Source organism: Myotis nattereri (assembly GCF_964212035.1).
Source record: "Myotis nattereri genome assembly, chromosome: 3".
In the NCBI taxonomy this organism is placed as follows: domain Eukaryota; kingdom Metazoa; phylum Chordata; class Mammalia; order Chiroptera; family Vespertilionidae; genus Myotis; species Myotis nattereri.
In genome coordinates this window covers 153871733-153890104 of record NC_138077.1, presented here as the reverse complement: position 1 = coordinate 153890104, position 18372 = coordinate 153871733, and the positions used below count along the sequence as shown (strand labels likewise).

The following is an 18372-nucleotide window of genomic DNA, read 5'->3' as shown; positions in this document are numbered from 1 at the left end:
GACTACAAGTCCCGGCGTGCCTCGCGCGCCCGGCCGGCCGCTTGGGGGCTGGGCGCGTGGCCGCCGCTGAGCTCTGCGCGGGGGGAAAGCCTCCCGGCGCCGGCCACGCGGGGAGGTAAGTGATCCACTCGTGCTGCGAGGGCACTGGGGACGCCCCGCCCTCTCCCGCTCCAGTATGAAATGACACGAAGAAAACCACAATAAAAACCCTCCCTTGTTTCTGCTGTGTGTCCGGTGCCTCTGCAGCTTGTTGCACCCACAAGCGAGGAACCTGTCACCCTAGAGTGGACGCAGGGCAGCCGTGTGCCCGGCCCGGCGGAGAGCGGGGTCGCCGGGGGCTGCGGGGTAGAGCTCGCAGAATGGAACCGGGTGGCGGCACGCCCCACACACCCTTTCCAGAGACAGGCTGCCCGGGAGCCCCCAAACTCAAAGCGACCGTTTCTTCTTACAAGTCTTGGTCAGAAACTTTTCCCTGTGTCGCCGGGGCCACCAGCGTGCCGTTTGGCTCTCGGACGGCGCCGCTGGTCCCAACGGCTTGCTGGTGTCCCCTCCTGCCCTTGGCCCGCGTCCAGCGCCCCTTCTGCAGGCCGCCCCTCGCTTTCCCTGGAGATGCCCCTGGTGTCCCGGGCGACTCCTCAAGATTTCTTCTGCGGCCACAGGGCCCCACGCCTGCGCTCTGCCACGTGGGCTGGACACTCGGGGCTGGTTCCCCGACGGGGGCAGGGGCGGCGGTTCCCCCGGAAGGCGCTGGCTTTCTGGGCCAGGCTGCTCTCTGGGGGATGACTGCTGATCAATAAGAGAAGCCTATCCGAAGCACCCGCTTCCCTCCCCTCCTGACCCGTCCCCCCATCTGAGCCCATTCCCAAGTGTACCCCAAAGCTCTGCTCCAGAACCCCAGGATTAATGAAGGTATCTTAGCACATTCCATAATATCCTGGAACAGAAAGTCTTGTTCGTTTGCATCTATCTCAGACCCTCACTTACACACACACACACACACACACACACACACACACACACACACACCATGGACACGACACATTCTGCAGATAAATACCACACACCACAAACAGGCACAATGCACAGACGCAGTACACATAGCACAAATATGACGCTCATCACACATACATTGCTCACACATGCATCACACACACCATTTATGCTACACACAAATGCCATACACACGCTACACATCATTTTTATTAGCAGAAAAGAAGGTTAATATCATTTTGTTGAAGGGACTGAGGAGGAAGTGGGTTAGCACTAGTATATATACTTATACCCACAAATGTCAGTTTATTCCAAAGTTAGAAACTAGCTGGTGTCAGAATTTAGAATGCCTTTGTGGCTCATTTTTTTAACAAAATGGAATTGATTTCCTACACCTTCGTAAACGCTTTCCCTTGTCTAACAGACAAACTTTTGATCACAGCAGGCAAGGGATGTCCTTTTCTATATGTAGGGAAAAATTCTTGGACAGTCTTCACAGAGTCCTTCTTCCTGAGATTGTGTCTAAGGAATAGTTGGGTGTAACTTCATTTTCTTTGCCTCTCCTTTCAAGAGCAGAGAGCTGAACCTCATTTTGTTCTGAGTAGTGGCAAGATAATACTGTCAGGACACCTTCCTCGCCCCCAGGACTCGTAGGCCCGCCCTCTTCCATTTGAATTTAGTTGGGAGAACAGTTCAGGAATTTCAATTCCAAAAGGTCTGTAACATCTGCTGGTGAAAGAGCTGTCTCATTCAGAAGAGTTCATCATTTTGATCAGCTGTAGTAAAAGGACCCACCCATTTGACTCATGCTCAATTAATGGTGCTCAAAATATATGTAAACACTTAGAATTCATCCCTAAATTATTGTTTGCTTTTTCAAGGGGCAGTCGCAAAAATGATGAGAAAGACATCTTCCTCAGCAATGATTTTTCAAGAAGTTGGAAATTTCTAATATCATTCCTGGAATAAGTAAGAGAAAAAATTTGACTTTAAATGTCAGGTTCCAAGTTTAGATCATAATTGCTGATCTTGTAGTTCCCTTGAAAATTACTAAGGAAAAGGGTGAGCCACAGATTTCTCCTGAATTCTGCCCAAAATCTATACAGTATTACAGCAGCAGATGACTTCTTGGAAACTTGTATTCTCCACCCTATCTTGAGTGGTTTTGTTTACATCTTGGCCCAAAAGTTTCCAAATTTTGATTGGTGTTTATTTCAGTGGCAGCTATGTATGTTTCATGTCTGTCTGCAGCATGTTTGTGGAATGGGAATGTTTATCTCTACAGGGGGTTTCCCAAGCCAAGTACGAGAACTGGGTAACTTCATCAAAAGACCATGCCCAGTCTCTACCCCACTTCCCAATTTCCCGAATTGGGGTTTAGGATGGTAGGAGATACTATGACTTTGGGGGTTGATACAATATTTTCTTTTTCATATGTAACTAATAGAGTACCAGGTGCTCATAGATAATAAGAGGTAATTGAATGTATGGAATCACACTGTTTGTGCAACTGCGATAAACAGTTAAAATTAAACCTTCCAGGCACTGGCTGGTGTGGCTCTGTTGGCTGGAGCATCCTGTATATGGAAAGGTTGCAGGTTGTATTCCTGGTCAGGGAACATACCTAGGTTGTGGGTTCCATCCCCAGTTGGGGCGCATATGGGAGGCAAACAATTGATGTTTCTCTCTCACATTGATATCTCTCTCTCCCTCCCCCTCTCTCTAAAATCAATAAGCATATCCTCAGGTGAGGAATTTTTTTAAAAAAAATTAAACCTCCCAGAGCGAATTGTTTTGTTGGAGAATAAGGTTTGTTTCATTTAGAATTTTTTGCTGATTTCATCTGGTAGGATGACTACTTCAATGAAAGAATGTGGGCATTCTCAGGAGGTCTGGTCATCCACTGTGCATCCTCTGAAATAGGTTACTTCCTGCACGATGAAGTAAAAGGGTTTTCTGCTGGGCATTGCTTTCCTTATCCTCGCGAAGACTGCTTAAGAGCCAGCCCTGGGAACTGTGTCCACAAGTGTTTTAGGAAGAGAGAGTAACTCAGGAAGGCCGCTTCTGCAGGTCCACTGGTTAGAGCAGACCCTAAGCACCAGGTTCTTTCTGTTAATGTCTCTTCATTTTTTTTCTCGCGCGGGGGAGAGAGTTTGAAACATGACATTGATGCTCAGAACAGCAGCACACACTTGATCCTGCAGCACCAATGAAGGGGAGGGAGGAAATAAAGCCACTGAGACAGCTGGGTTTTCCTTGCGCGATACAGGTGCAGGGAGAGGCGTTGGGGCTGGGAGCGCGCCCTCCCGGGCGGGGCGTGGGAGGGGCGGGCATGGGGGGCGTGGCGTGGGGGCGTGGCGTGGCAGGGGGGGGGGGCGGCGCCGAGCGCGGCCGCGGGCGGGAAGGGCGCTGTCGCTTTAAAAAAGCCGCCATGAGCCGCGCGGCAGTTGGTGCAGCTCGTGTGCGAGTCCCAACGTCACGCTGGCGGCGCGCCAGCCCGGTGCTGCTTCGCGGTGTCAAATTGTCCCTCCTTGTTGAATTCCTTTGCCAGCCTACTTTGTGAAAGAAAACAGTGGGGTTTCTTTGGCTGTTCTTGATAAGCCTATAAAAAAAAAGTGACATGTTTTAGTTGCTTCTAGGTAGGTTTTTCTTTTTACTCTCCCCCCCTCCCCCCTAAAAAAAAAAAAAAGAAAGAGAAAATATGAATAAGACCGTGTCGGGGGGTGCTACAGAGTATCCCTCTGAGTGTTTTGTTTTTGTGGTGGTCGCTGAGATGCTGAGAAAATGGTGACTCTGTCCACAGTTTGCCACGGCAGTGACAGCCTCCCCGGCGCGGGGGCAGCCTCCGGCCCCTCCGCGCGGCGGGGTGTCCGCGCCGGTCACCTGGGTGCGCGGCTGGCTTCCTCCCGGGGTGTCGGAGGGTCAGCGCGGGGCGTGTGCGTGAGTGTGAGTGAGTGTGCGTGAGTGTGTGATGAGTGTGATGAGTGTGCGCGTGGTGCGGTGAGCCCCTCGCAGGAGTGTTTGCCGACCCTCCTCCTCGGACTGGGCACAGCTCGCGATGCACCGAAGGCTGCGCTTGCCATGTCAGAGTCGTCCCCGGAGGAGGAGTGTGAAGTGATGGGAGAGGAAATGTCTTTAATTTATGGCTTCAGCTGTACAAGAGCAAGCTCGTTTCAGAACTAGTGTTTTTGTTTTTTGTTTTTTTTGAAGGCAGTTTTGTTCATAGCTTTTTCATCTTGCTAATTGCATATTAGTTGCGGAGGGGTTTTTTTGTTTGTTGTTTTTTTCACAGTCCTTGTCCTACTACACAAAAAGACAAAGTGATGGATGCTTTTCTATCTCCTTGAATGTTTTGGTGATTTTTTAAACATAAATCTGAGTAGCTGCCTTCCCTCTCTTACACGCACACGGAGGCTCCCACCAGCACCACCTTCCTGTGCTGAGGGCTATCTGACATTTTTGTGAGCTCCCAGCATGGCCACCTCCCAGGGTTTTGAGGCTTTTTCATTGAGAGTATGTGAGGTAGGAGGATACTTGCTGACAAAAGCTTTAAGTGCTCTTTGGCATTGCTATGGAAAAAAAAATATAGAAAGAGTGGGAGCAAACAAAACAAATGCAATAAGAAAAAAAGAAAGTGCAGCCCACGGTGGGAAGGGGCAGGAAAAAAAGGGATTGTTTTTTGTTTGTTTTTTTTTTTTCCCAGGACTTGGGCTCATTTCTGAGTTGCAATGTCTTAAGTGGGAGCTTGCACCCAGAGGAAGCTGTGCCAGTTCACACAGAACTTGTTTTGAACAAGGATTCAATTTCATTTGCAAATGCTTATTGTCAAGGCAGGGAGTGCCAGCACAGAGGAAAGCACCCCTATCCGACTCCTCCAGCTCCTTAGGTTTAATCACATCTCTCCAATCGCGAGGGAACTGGAGATTTAAACAAACATACGTGCGCTGGTGTGAAGCTGTGAAGGAAGCATTATGTTTCCGGTTCAGAATATATATTCTTCTCTCACTTTCTAAGAATTAAACACAAGCTTTTCTCCCTTATTGATTAGTTGCTGAAGTAAAGGAACCCTGCAGCCTTCCCATGCTATCTGTTGACATGGAAAACAAGGAAAATGGCTCTGTCGGTGTAAAAAAGTAAGTGAAACTGGCTTGTGAGTTCTGCTTCTGCAAACAACAGAGGGGCTTGGCTTCTCTTTTTATACTCCTGCTTATCTACCACAAGACCCTGGTGGGGGCTTGTACTTGGTTGGTCTGCACTGGCCACCAGCCTCCCTTCTCCCCCTTACGAAAGTCTTTTTCCATATTCCATGTCTGAGACAGGTGACCCAGACTCCAAACTGCAGAAAGGGTTAGTGGGTCAGGCTTTGGAACAGGGACGGTTGAGGATTTCAGCCCTGCATTCTGTGTATGGAAACAAAAACACCAACACCGAGCAGGCACACTCTGCCCTCCAAGCCCATAGGCTACAACGGTGGGGGCAGAAAACAGAGTTCAAGTCTTTAAATTTCATTTTTTATTGATTTCCATGTCTCTTTAAATAAAATTACCTCTCTCAAAACTGAGAGCTGTAATGAGGGAAGGACAAAAGCTTCAGCGAGAATACTAAGTTTTAACAACTTTCCTGTCCTAATTTTATGAACTTTGCTTTCCATGGTTAAGATTTCAGTGTATACCGTAGCATTCTATTTTAAGGTCTGTTCTCACATTTGAAACTTTGATTATATTTGCTGTGAGTTATATGCTTGATTTTTTTTTTAAATTGGAAAATTCAGTTGCATTGTGTAGCATATTCTGAAACAAAACAAAAGTGAACTCACAAAGACATCTGTGAGTATATGAAAAAAAATGTATATTCTCACTTAGGAGTTATATTAAAGCTATAACCACTTTGATTACAAGGATAAAGTAAGTTCCAATCCAGTGTTATTTGTTTCATTTCTTTCCATGTCATTTAGTTTAAAATTGCCTTCATCTTGAGCTTAGGGGGGAACTAATTAAATGTAATCTATAGAAGCTGTAATATCTAAATGAGGAAACACTGTGCTTTATGTGTTTATGAATGAAGGTATATTGTTCATTAAAGTTACATTAAACTTAATAAAAATGCTTTTTAAAATTCCCAGGTAATTCATTTATCAGTGTCCTGCTGACATGCTTATTCCCATTCTTGAAGTTTGGGGTAGGTAGATGTAGGGGGAATGAAAGGAACAGGTGCTTTTATATGTATGCGTTAGATCAGTGCTGTCCAATAGTACTTTGAGCATTGATGGCAAAGTTCTATTCTGTGAAGTCCATAATGGTAGCCACTAGCCTCATGTGGCTATTAAAAACTTGAACTGTTACGAGGGTAACTGATGAATTGAACTTTTAATTTTATTCCATTTTAATCAATTTAAAAAGTTAACTGCTTTATTGAAATATAATTGACATGTAATACATTATAAATCTTTAAAGTACAAGATTTGATAGGTGTTGACATTTGCATACACTCATGAAACCAATACAATTAAGATAATGAATGTACCCGTCACCCCCAAAGTTTTCTCATGACGCTTTGTATTCTATATCCCAAACCCCACCATCCTTTCCTGCTCCGTATCCTCAGGCAAGCACTGATGTGTTGCTATAGCTGAGTTTACTTTTTCTACAATTTTGTGCAAATGAAATTTTTTCAGAATGTGCTTTTTTTCAGCGAGGGCGGGACGGGGGTCTAGTTTCTTTCACCAAGGATGATTAATTTGCGATTCATTCATGTCATAGTGTGTACCAATAGTTCATTACTTTTTATTGCTGGTAATATTTCATTGTATAAATATATAATTATTTGTTCACTGTTTATCCTTCCACTTGTTGGTAGACATTTGGGTTGTTTCCATTTTTTAGGTATTAGAAATAAAGTTGATCAGACCATTTGTAAACAGGTCTATATGTGGACATACACTTTATTTCTCTTGGATAAATATTTAGAAATGGAATGGCTGGGCTGTATGGTAGGTGTATGTTTAACATTTTAAGAAACTGCCAAACTTATTTTCCAAACCGGTTGTGCTATTTTATGTTCCCACCAACAGCAAGTGAGCATTCCAGTCTATATCCTCACAAACGTGATTAGAAAATATTTTCTTGTATGTGATTTTTATTTTCATTCTCTCTTTAGTGTCTTTCAAAGTGCAGAAGATTTTCATTTGGATAAACTCCAGTTTATCAAGTTTTTACATTATAGATAGTGTTTTCAGTGTCATATCTAAGAAGTGCTTACCTAACCCAAGGTCAGGAAGATTTTTTCTTATGATTTCTTAGACTGAGGACTATGATGTTTTAGTTAATTTTTGTGTACGGTGTGAGATAGGAATAAAAGTATTTCTGTTGGTGGTGGTGGTTGTTTTTTTGCCTGTGGATATCCCATTGTTCCAGCATTTGTTAAATTGTTTCTGCAATTTTGTTGAAAAATTAATTGATTATATATGTGTGGATCTATTTCTGGACTCTATTTTATAGTCTATTGATGATTTTGTAGATATTCATGCCAATACAACACTATTTTGATAACTATAGCTTTATAATAAGTCTCAAAATCAATTTTTGTTATCTACCCAACTTTATTCTTCTTTTTCAAACTTGTTTTGGCTCCTCTAGGTCCTTCACATTTTCATATGAACTTTAGCATCAGCTTGTCAATTTCTATTTAAAAAATGCCTACTGGTTATTTGATTGGCATTGCATTGAATTATAGATCAAATGAGGGAGAATTGAAATCTTAACAATATTCTGTTTCCCAACCCATTTTTCTCTATTTACCTTAGGTCTTCTTTAATTTTCTCAGCTATGTTTTGTTGTTTTCAATGTGCAAGTTTTGCACACCTCTTCTCATATATTTCCCTACATATTTCATATTTTTATTCTATGATAAATTGTATTGCTTTTTAAATTTAAATTTTTTTATTGTTTGCTGCTATCTAGAAATGCAATTGATTCTTTTATATCTACCTGTATCCCACAACATTGTTAAACTCACATTACTTCTAGTAGATTTTTGGTATCTAACATAAACAATTACGTCTTCTGAGAAAAGACAGTTTTACTATTTCCTTCCCAATGTGGATGCCTTTTATTTATTTTTCCTACCTTATTGCACTGAATAGGACTTCCAATAAAAAGTTGAATGGAATATTTCCTTCCCAATGTGGATGCCTTTTATTTATTTTTCCTACCTTATTGCACTGAATAGGACCTCCAATAAAAAGTTGAATGGAAGTAGTGAGATTAGATATCCTACTTTTGTTCTTGATCTTCAGAGAAAACATTTAATCTTTTTAAAAATCTTTCTTTTTCTGTATGTCATTTTTTTGTCTGCTTTTCTTTTTATTCTTTATCATTGATTTTTAAGCAATTTAATTATGAGACTTGGTGTAGTTTTCTTCATGCTTCTGGTGCTTAAAATCTGTTTGTTTGTTTTTATCTGTAGGCTTAGTTTTCATCAAATTTGAAAATTTTTTAACCATTTTTCAATTTTTATTTTGGTTTCCCACCACGTCTCCTTTGGGGACTCCAATTATAGGTATATTTGATCACTCAATATTGTCCCACAATTCACTAATGCCAATTAATTTTTTTGTCTTTTATCTCTGTGTTTCATTTTGGATAGTTTCTATTGCTTTGCCTTCAAGTTCAATAATATATTTTTTCTGAACTGAATAATCTCTTGTCAATCCCACCCAATATATTTTTCACTTCAGACAATGTAGTTTCCACCTCTAGAGTTCAACTTGAATCTTTTTCCATATCGTCCATGTCTCTACTTAACATATTCAGTCTTCCCTCTAGCTTCTGAACAAATGAAATGTACACATAATACATGTTTCAATCTACTTGTCTACAGATTCTGTCATTTCTCACTCAGTTTCAGTTGATTGCTTTTTCTTCTCTTTATGGGTTGCATTTCTCTGCTTCTTTGCATGCCTGGTAATTTTTGTTATTAAAACTATACTAAATTACAGTTGGCATCAATAGTGTATTAGTTTCTGCCCAGCCGGCATGGCTCAGTGGTTAAGCAATGACCTACAAACCAGGAGGTTATGGTTCGATTCCCGTTGGGGCACATGCTTGGGTTGTAGGCTCGATCCCCAGTGTGGGGCGTGCAGGAGGCAGCCTATCAATAATTCTCTCATGATGTTGGTCTGCAGACTAAAGGGTCCCCGGTTCGATTCTGGTTAGGGGCACATGCCTGGGTTGTGGGCTTGGCCCCTAGTGTGTGGTATGTAGGAGGCAGCTGATCAGTGATTCTCTCTCATCATTGATGTTTCTCTCTCTCTCTCTCTCTCTCTCTCTCTCTCTCTCTCTCTCTCTCTCTCTCTTTCTCTTTGAAATGAATAAAAATATATTTAAAAAATAGTGTATTAGTTTCAGGTGTACAACATAATGATTCAGCATTTGTATACCGTACGGTATAACCACCACACTAAGTCTAGTAACTATCTGTCACCATACTAAGTTAATTACAATATTATTGACTACACACATTCTCTGTGCTGTACACTACATTTCCATGGCTAATTTGTTTTATAACTGGAAGTGTGTACTCCTTATTCCCCTTCACCTTTTTCACCTATACCTTTACACCTCTCCCTTCTGGCAACCATCAGTTTGTTCTGCTTCAGTGAATCTGTTCTTGTTTTGTTTTGTTGTTTTACATTCCATATATAAGTGAAATCATATAGTATTTGTCTTTCTCTGACTTATTTCATTTAGTATAATACCCTCTAGATCTATCCATGTTGTCACAAATTGCAAGATTTCATTCCCTTTTATTGCTAATATTTCATTATATATAAATATATACCACATCTTCTTTATTCATTCATCTGTTGATGGATACCTAGGTAGCTTCCAAATTTTGGTTATTGTAAATAATGCTGCAATGAACATATGGGTGCATATATTTTCAAATTAGTGTTTTTATTTTATTTGGATAAATACTTAGAAGTGGAATTGCTGGGTCATATGGGTAGTAATTTTTAATTTTTTGAGTAGACTCCATACTGTTTTCCATAGTGGTGGCATGCCTGGTATTTTTTATTGAATATCAATATTGTGAATTTTACCTTGTTGAGTGCTGGATATTTTGTATTCCTATAAATATTCTTGATCTTTGTCCTGGGATGTGCTTATGTTACTAGGAAACAGGTAATTTGATCCTGTTAAGTCTTGCTTTTAAGAATTGTTTAGACTGTCCTGGTTGGTGTGGATCAGTTGGTTGGAGTGCCGTCCTGTACACTGAAGGGTAGAGAGTTTGATTCCTGGTCAGGGCACATACCCAGGTTGCAGGTTCAATCCTGGTCAGGAGGCAACTGGTTGATCTCGATCTCTCTCTCTCTCTCTCTCTCTCTCTCTCTCTCTCTCTCTCTCTCCCTCTCCCCCCCCCCTTCCCCTCTCTCTCCTCCCTCTCTTTCCCCTCTCTCTCCTCTCTTTCTCCTCTGTCCCTCCCTCCCTCCCTGTCTCTAAAATAAATGGGAAACATATCCTCAGGTGAGGATTTAAAAAAAAAAGAAGAATGGTTTAGGCTAAGGGTATTTTTCCCTTTCATCGAGGTAAGACTCACCTTTGCACTCTAGCAAATGATCCTGAATTATGAGGTTTTTCTCTCTGGCAGATGAAAACAGACACTATTCCCATCCCTGCATGATCTCCAAGGATTGTTCTACTTTTTTTGAGTGGTTCTTTCTCTAGCCTCAGGTAGTTTCACTTGTATGTGATAACCATTACTCTAAGTACTTGAGAACTTCAGATGTCCAGAGTTCTCTCTGTGTAGCTCTTCTTTTTCTAGGACTCCACCCTGTGCACAGCCTAAAATCATTTTCCAGGTAGTAACTGGATACAGTTTACCTTGCTTGTTTCGCATCCCTCAGGGATCACTATTTTTAATTGCCTATGTCCAATGCCTTGAGTGTCATTCTTTCATATATTTTGTCTGTATTTTAGTTGTTTTAGGCAGAAGAGTAAATCTGGGCCCTGTTACTCCATTCTAGACAAATAGAAGTTCCAGTTAATTTGTATAGCAACAAGTGATTAGTGATTAACCTATGGGACAGGGCAGAGTAAGATTATATCGCAGAATCCCCAAAGGCTTAAAACATAGTCTTTTTTTAAAAAAAACATAGTGTCTTAATGCTATTTCTGAGATCTACCAAAATTGGGGCTTACAGTTGCTTCCAATTTGCTTTCTAGGTATGGAAAATATAGTTGCTTACTGGGGAATGTACTATTGTTACAAAGGATCATTGCCAAAGAAGCCTAGTATAATAGACCTTACTCCCTGGCCACATGCTCCTGATCGGAGCTTCAGTTTTACAAGGCTGCTATTTATGGAGTCCCTTCTATGTGTCTAGCACTTTGTGTAAGCCTTGTTAATTCTATTTTGAGGTACGTGTTATTATTCCCATTTTATAGCTGAGGAAATCAAAGCTCCAGGAGGCTAAGGGCCTTCTAAGATTTCACAGCCTGTAAGTTAAGTGGTGGGACTGGGTTTCAGACGAAGGCTGGCTCTGAAGCCGAAGTGCTTTCTTCTGCACTGCAGTGACTAGGTTGTCAGAGGCGCTCTCAGTCACTTTTACTACACGCGTGCAGCTGTAGAAGCCTTTTTTTTGTTTGTTTTCAAGATTTGTAGATGGATACAAACATCTAGCTACACTAATAAAAGAGAAAAATGGTAATTGGCGTACGGCGATACCGTTTTCATTGGCTAATCAGGGCTATATGCAAATTAACTGCCAACTAAGATTGGCAGTTAACTGCCAACAAGATGGCGGCTAATTTGCATATGTAGGCACAATGCAGGGAGGCGAAAGGGAAAGCAGGAAGAAGCCCCCTGCCACTGACAGTGATCGGAAACCCAGGGGGGAGCTAAGAGCTGGGGGGCAGGGCAAAGGCAGCCCTGGGACCGCCTTTGCCCTGCCCCCCAGCCATGATCGGAGAATCAGGCGCCTTTGCCGCCCTGGCCAGTGATAGCAGGAAGTAGGGGTGGAGCCAGCGATGGGAGCTGGGCACGTCGAAGCTGGCAGTCCCAGGAGCTAGGGGTCCCTTGCCTGGGCCTAAAGCGAAGCCCACGATCGCGGCGCCCCCCGCTGCCACTGCAGGTCCCCGCTGCCCGGGCCGGACGCCTAGGCCAGAGGCTTTAGGCCTGGGCAGGGGCGGAGTGTAGGGAGCAGCTACAGGGTTAAGCCTCGGACTGACCTGTGGACAAAGTCACAAACAATTCCCAGCTTAGAGGGCACAGTCCTCTTAGCATAATTAGGCTTGACCTTATGAGGCTCCCTAGATCTTATCTGGGAAGCTAATGGGCTGAGGAAGTGCCAGAAGTATAACCATGGTGTAAACAAGTGAAACTCACAAGAACAGAAACAAGTGAAACTCACAAGAACAGTGTAAATAAGTGAAACTCACAAGAACAGTGTAAATAAGTGAAACTCACAAGAACAGTGTAACTTTGGTAACCACTACCTTGTTTACCGCTCACTATAAAATAAAGGCTCAGCTTGCCTTGGGATCTTCCCTGTGGCCTCAGCCAGGCACAGGGAAGATCCACGGAGACTAAGGAAAGCTAGAGAGTTTTGAACGCTCTCTCCGTGTAAAACATTCTTCGCCGACTCCGTCCACACCTTTGGGAACCCCTGGACCACTGGGGCTGGCCCCCAGCAGTGGAGCCTGCAACCGCGGGGAGCTGGGGGTCTCCTGCCCAGGCCTGACACCTCTGCCGGAGGCCTCAGGCCTGGTCAAGGGGCCGATCCGGTGATTGGTGATCGGAGGGTGATGAGGGTCAACTCCTCTGGCCGAGGCATCAGGCCTGGGTGGGGGGCGGAGCCGGGGATTGGGGGGATATGATGGTTCCCTTGCCCAGGCCTGAAGCCTGGGTCAGAGGCGTCAGGCTTGGGCGGGGGGTGGAGCAAGATCAGAGGGAGATGGGGGTCCCCTGCCCAGGCATGATTCCTGGGCCAGAGGCCTCAGGCCTGGGCGGGGGCCAGAGCCAGTGATCGGGGGGAGATGGGGGTCCCCTGTCCAAGCCTGACACCTCTGGCGGAGGCGTCAGGCCTGGGCAAGGGGCCGATCAGGCGATCGGAGGGTGATGGGGGTCAACGCCTGAGGGCTCCCAGTATATGAGAGGGGGCAGGCTGGGCTGAGGGACACTCTCCCCCCCACACAACACACACCCAGTGCACGAATTTCGTGCACCGGGCCCCTAGTATATATATATATATATAAAGAGCCAAAGTCCGTAACACCCAAAACGACCAAACGGATGACCAAACGCCAGGCTGCGCACGCAGCAGGCTCTGTTGGATGGGGGCTGGCAAGTGGTCTGAATTGCCATCCTGGGTCCTGGCCACCCACTGTGGAAGTCAGTCCTGGGTCCTGGAGCAGTGGCCGGGCAGGGGGAATTTTGCAGAGCATGGCGCGGAGGGACCAGCCTCTCAGAGCAGTGGTGGAGCAGAGCAAGTTTTGTGGAGCATGGCAGGGTGGGAGGAGCCTCACAGAGCAGTGGTGGCGTCAGGGGAGCCTTGCAGAGCAGTCGAGGGGCCGTCAGCATGGCAGAGTGTCCCGTGTCCCGGGGCGGGGAGCTTCACATAGTGTTGCAGGGCGGCAGAGGCCATGCGACGGAGGCCAGGCTAGGCCTAAGGACCCTAACCATGCACAATTTCATGCACGCTGGGCCTCTAGTCTAATAGTATAACCATAACTTAGCAAAGATAGGACTTCCCTTTCCAAAATGGTATATTTCTTGTAAGTGCAGAATATTTTAATGTCTGTGCTAAGTACACTAGGCCAGTTATTTCTCAAACTTTGGTTTGCATCACTTGGAAGGAGTATTAAAATATAGATTGCTGGCCCCACCTCCAGAGTTTCTAATTCACTCGGCCTCTGGTGTGCCCAGGAATTTGCATTTCTTACTTGTTCTCTGGTGATGTTGATGCTGATGTTCTGAGAACCACTGAACTAGGATAGCTCAAGGTTTTTCAACTTATGCACTATTTTTTGTTGTTGCTGTTAATCCTCACCCAAGGATATTTTTCCACTGATTTTTAGAGAGAGTGGAAGGAGGGGAGAGACAGAGAGAGAGAAACATCGATGTGAGAGAGACACATCAATTAGTTGCCTCCCACATGAGCTCCGACCAGGGCCAGGGATTGAGACTGCAACTGAGGTACGTGTTCTTTGACTGGAATTGAGCCCTGGACCCTTTAGTCCATGGGTTGACACTCTATCCACTGTGCCAAACTGGCTAGGGCTCAACTTATGCACTATTGACATTTTGGGTCAAGTCATTCTTAGCTGGGGTTGGTGGGGGTGTACCCTGTGCATTGTGGGATGTTTAGCAGTGTCCTGGTCTCCCCCCATAGGATGCTAGTACTGCACCTTCTCTGATCATGACAATAAAAAATGTCTCCAGACATTGCCAATTGTCTCCTGGGGACAAAATCAACCCAGTTGAGAACCACTGCTCTAGGCTAAGCTCAGCATGAAAAATGTGTAACAGGGTGAATAGGACTAGTTAATATATTTATATTTGTCATTTCTGCTTAAGACTCTTAAAAGACCATGAATTTCAGTGTGGAGCTTCCTCTGCCTTTCTTTTTCTGCCTCTTGCTTAATATAGAAAGGGAAAGGATAGTGAAGAGAGGAAGAATAAAGCAAATGTGGTGAAATGTAAATATTTGAAGGATTATGGGTGATGGTATATGGGCTTTTTGCACTACTCTTGCAACTTTTCAGTTATAAGTCTGATTTTTAAAAAATCTAGCCAATTCATTAGTTGAGAAGGAAAATTCATCTTCCTTTAGGAAAGAAAGTGTGGGGACCCTGTGTAGAGTGCACTGAATGTTCCAGGCCACTCTGAGCATAGGAATCATAATCAGGAGTGCTCAAGGCTAAGTTGCTATATGCAGGTGCAAGAAGCAAAGACACAGCTATCGTACTGTATGTGTACTGCGCAAGCGTGCCCTTCTATAACCCAAAATAGTGGGGTCACTGTTTGGAAAGAAGCCTCTTTGTCTAAGTTAGTATTAAAGTATGTTACTGACCAGCAGGCAGCTCGCTTGGAGGCAGCTGCTTAGTGAGGCAGTAGCTCTAAGGATGGCTCCTGTACAGCTCCTATGTTGGAGGCTACAACTACTTTGTAGGAAAGATGTATTGTTACCCAGCCGGTGTACGGCTACTCTATGGCACTTTACTGTGAAGAACTGCTTTGTCTAATAGTGCCTGCCATAGCAATGGCTACTTGGGCTACAGTAAAGACTCTCATATACCCACAACTCCTCATGGCTTCTCCGTCAAATAGCTGGCGTCCAAGGGAGTCCAGTCTCTGGCAGAGGGACTGGGACCTGACAGAAACAAAACTTCCAGCCCAGATTTGGACACCAGGGAGAAATTAAGCGTGACATTGGAAAGCAATGGACAGAGTCCAGTCAGGTTGTGCAGTCGGGCTTGACCTGGTTTTTGTTAACTAGCAGAAGAATAATTATTAGGCAAATAATTTAATTTCCCTCTGACTTGGCTCTCTTGATTTAAAATAGGAGCGGGGGATTGTTGTGAGGATGAAAAGAAGACACTTTAGACTGTAAAGTGATGTAGCAGTGATGGTCTTTATAGTCCAATTCCTAAAGCACCAGAGCACCTCCTGTGAACCACACTGCTAATTGTCTTCACAAATGTTACTTCATTTAATCTCTGCAGCATAAGCTATGGTAAATATTATTGCAGTCTTTTTTCAAGCAAACAACTGGGGCTCAGAAAAGTGACTGAAGTTCACATGAGAAAGTGGCAAAGCTGAGGTTTGAACCCAGCTCTTATGACCCCAAGATGACCTTTTTTTTTTTTTAATCCTTACCTGAGGATATTTTTCCATTGATTTTTAGGGAGAGTGGAAGAGAGGGAAAGACAGAGTGAAATACTGATGTGGAGAAACACATTGATTGGTTGCCTCCTGCATGCGCCCTGACCAGGGCCCAGGCCGGGAGGAGTTTGCAACCCAGGTATGTGCCCTTGACTCAAATCAAACCTGGGATCCTTTGTTCCATAGGCTGATGCTCTATCCACTGAGCCAAACCAGCTAGGGCCCCAAGATGACTTTTTTTTCCTTTCAAACAACTTTGTCTTATAACTATCCTCACTCAATTCATAAACTGGATGGAGTCTGGCTTTAGTGTTGGGACAGGTATCTTCTAGTGCCAGACAGACCATGGATTCTTATGTCATTGTTTTGTTTTTGTTTTGTTTTTTTTTACCAGCCGATGAAACAATTTTATTTCACAGTTGTATTTAAAACCAGAAAGACACTGAGTTCTCCATATAAAAACATTAGTAAAGGCAACTGTACTTTCTAGAAAATGATTACATAGACCCTCTCCAAAAAAAAAAAAAAAAAATGCATCCCATTATATGCTTTTAGTGAAGCTGCTTGCAATTTGAAACCTCACATCTGGACTGATTCCTAAAACATACCATTCCACCACTGCACCATTTGGTTCAAAGTATAGAATATTGTCATCAGTACATGTTCCTGCATTCTTACGCATTTGCTAATACACATATGGACTGGGGGATTGTCACTTACTGCTCCATTGGTTCATCAGCCTTTTCTGCAGGTTCATCAGCAGGTTGAGCAGGCTGTGCCTTTCTCTGTGGCCTTTCTTCAAGGCCTTCCAGGAATAGAGACACATCATCATCATCATAAATCGTAAACTCCAAGTCTTTACCAACAATTCCAATGGAAACATTCTTTGTAGTTATATCTTGTTCTGCAGGAAGTGTCTCTCTTAAAGCACGCAGACCATGCTTAACCAGTTCATTCAAATTGCACTCCATAAACTCAGACATATGTCTCTCCAAGTAAGTATGAGCTGATTGAGAATGGGCTCCAATGGACATAGCTCTGCAGTCAAAATAGCTGACGGACAGGTTTGGAAAACATGAGGGCCCATATCATCATAACCAGCAATAAGCAGTCCAACACCATATGGTCTTCGGCCATATCTTTGTGTTGGTATCTGGGTCTTGCTTCCAATTAGAGATACAAGATGAGACACAGGAAGAGGTCTGTCAAATACAAATCTGGAATCCAAACACTCCTGGCGCATAAAATTACATAGCAGTCTACCATCAGCAGTAAGTCCCGCAATTGAAATACCAATATGGTTGTCAACATGGAGAATTTTTTTCTGATGAGCTGCAAGCTCTGACTGTGCTCTCTTCAATGCAACCAGTACTGCATGGGTTTTTGATTTCAGACCAACTATGGCTGAACCTTGTTTGACAGCTTCCATGGCATATTCAATTTGATGAATCCTGCCCTGAGGGCTCCAAACAGTGACATCATTGTCATACTGGTTGGGAAACATGGTTCCGACGCGGCCCTGGCTGGCGGCTCCTCCTGCAAAGCTGCGGATCAGCTCTTATGTCATTGTTGTAAGAAAGGGAAAAAGATTTTTGGAACTTATGCTTCAGGCCTTCAATTTGGCAAAGTTAACTAAATGACTGTGACAGGATAAATACTACATTGACACTTAATTTTAGTTCAGGGTCTTCAGTAAAAAACAAAAAAGTTGATAGGAAAAGCACGCACTGAAAAATTACATTTAAAAAGTGACAAAACTTCTGTCAAGATGGTAGCATAGGTAAACTCAGTACTCGCAGCCATATCAGAATTACAGAATTACAGCTAAACTACAGAACCATCAGCACTCAGAACCACCTGAAATCTAGCTGAATAGAAGTCCTACAACTAGAGATTTAAAGAAGAAGCTACAGCCTTAGCCAATTTGGCTGTGGATAGAGCAGTGGTCGGCAAACTCATTAGTCAACAGAGCCAAATATCAACAGTACAATGATTGAAATTTCTTTTGAGAGCCAAATTTTTTAAATTTAAACTATATAGGTAGGTACATTGTTATTAACTTAGTTAGGGTACTCCTAAGGCTTAGGAAGAGCCACACTCAAGGGGCCAAAGAGTCGAATGTGGCTCGCGAGCCGCAGTTTGCCAACCACGGGGATAGAGCGTTGGCCCGCAGGTCCCTGGCCTTGGTTGGGGTGCCTGCAGGAGGCAACCAATCAATGTGTCTCTCTCACATCGATGTTTCTCTCTATCTCTCCCTTCCACTCTCTCTAAAAATTAATGAAAAAATATCCTTGGGTGAGGATTAGCAAAATAAAAATAATGAAAATGAAGAAGCCAGGTTGAGACTGGTAGGAGGGGCGGAGACACAGAATTGTCTGGTCCCACACCCACATGTGTTGGATAAAAATCAGGAGGAATATCTCAGCTGCGGAGATTCCACCTGAGGAGCAAGAGAGTCCCAGCCTCATACCAGACCCCCAAGTCCAGGATTCCAGTGTT

At 43.8% G+C, this 18372-nt stretch overlaps 1 protein-coding gene and 1 pseudogene across 2 annotated transcripts in view; one reads left to right on the top strand and one right to left on the bottom strand.

The window, feature by feature from the left end:
* The first annotated feature begins 3468 nt into the window (after positions 1-3468).
* Positions 3469-18372, top strand: part of SAMD13 (sterile alpha motif domain containing 13) — a 55671-nt gene continuing 40767 nt past the window's right edge. Inside the window, exons 1-2 of the mRNA XM_081087613.1 lie at positions 3469-3629; positions 5039-5123. Coding sequence (XP_080943739.1) covers positions 5071-5123 — 53 coding nt within the window. The 5' untranslated portion in view covers positions 3469-3629; positions 5039-5070. The remainder of the gene's footprint in view (positions 3630-5038; positions 5124-18372) is intronic.
* Positions 16265-17383, bottom strand: LOC308517298 (proteasome subunit alpha type-1-like; annotated as a pseudogene). The gene has a single exon. The product of its transcript is annotated as a proteasome subunit alpha type-1-like (transcript).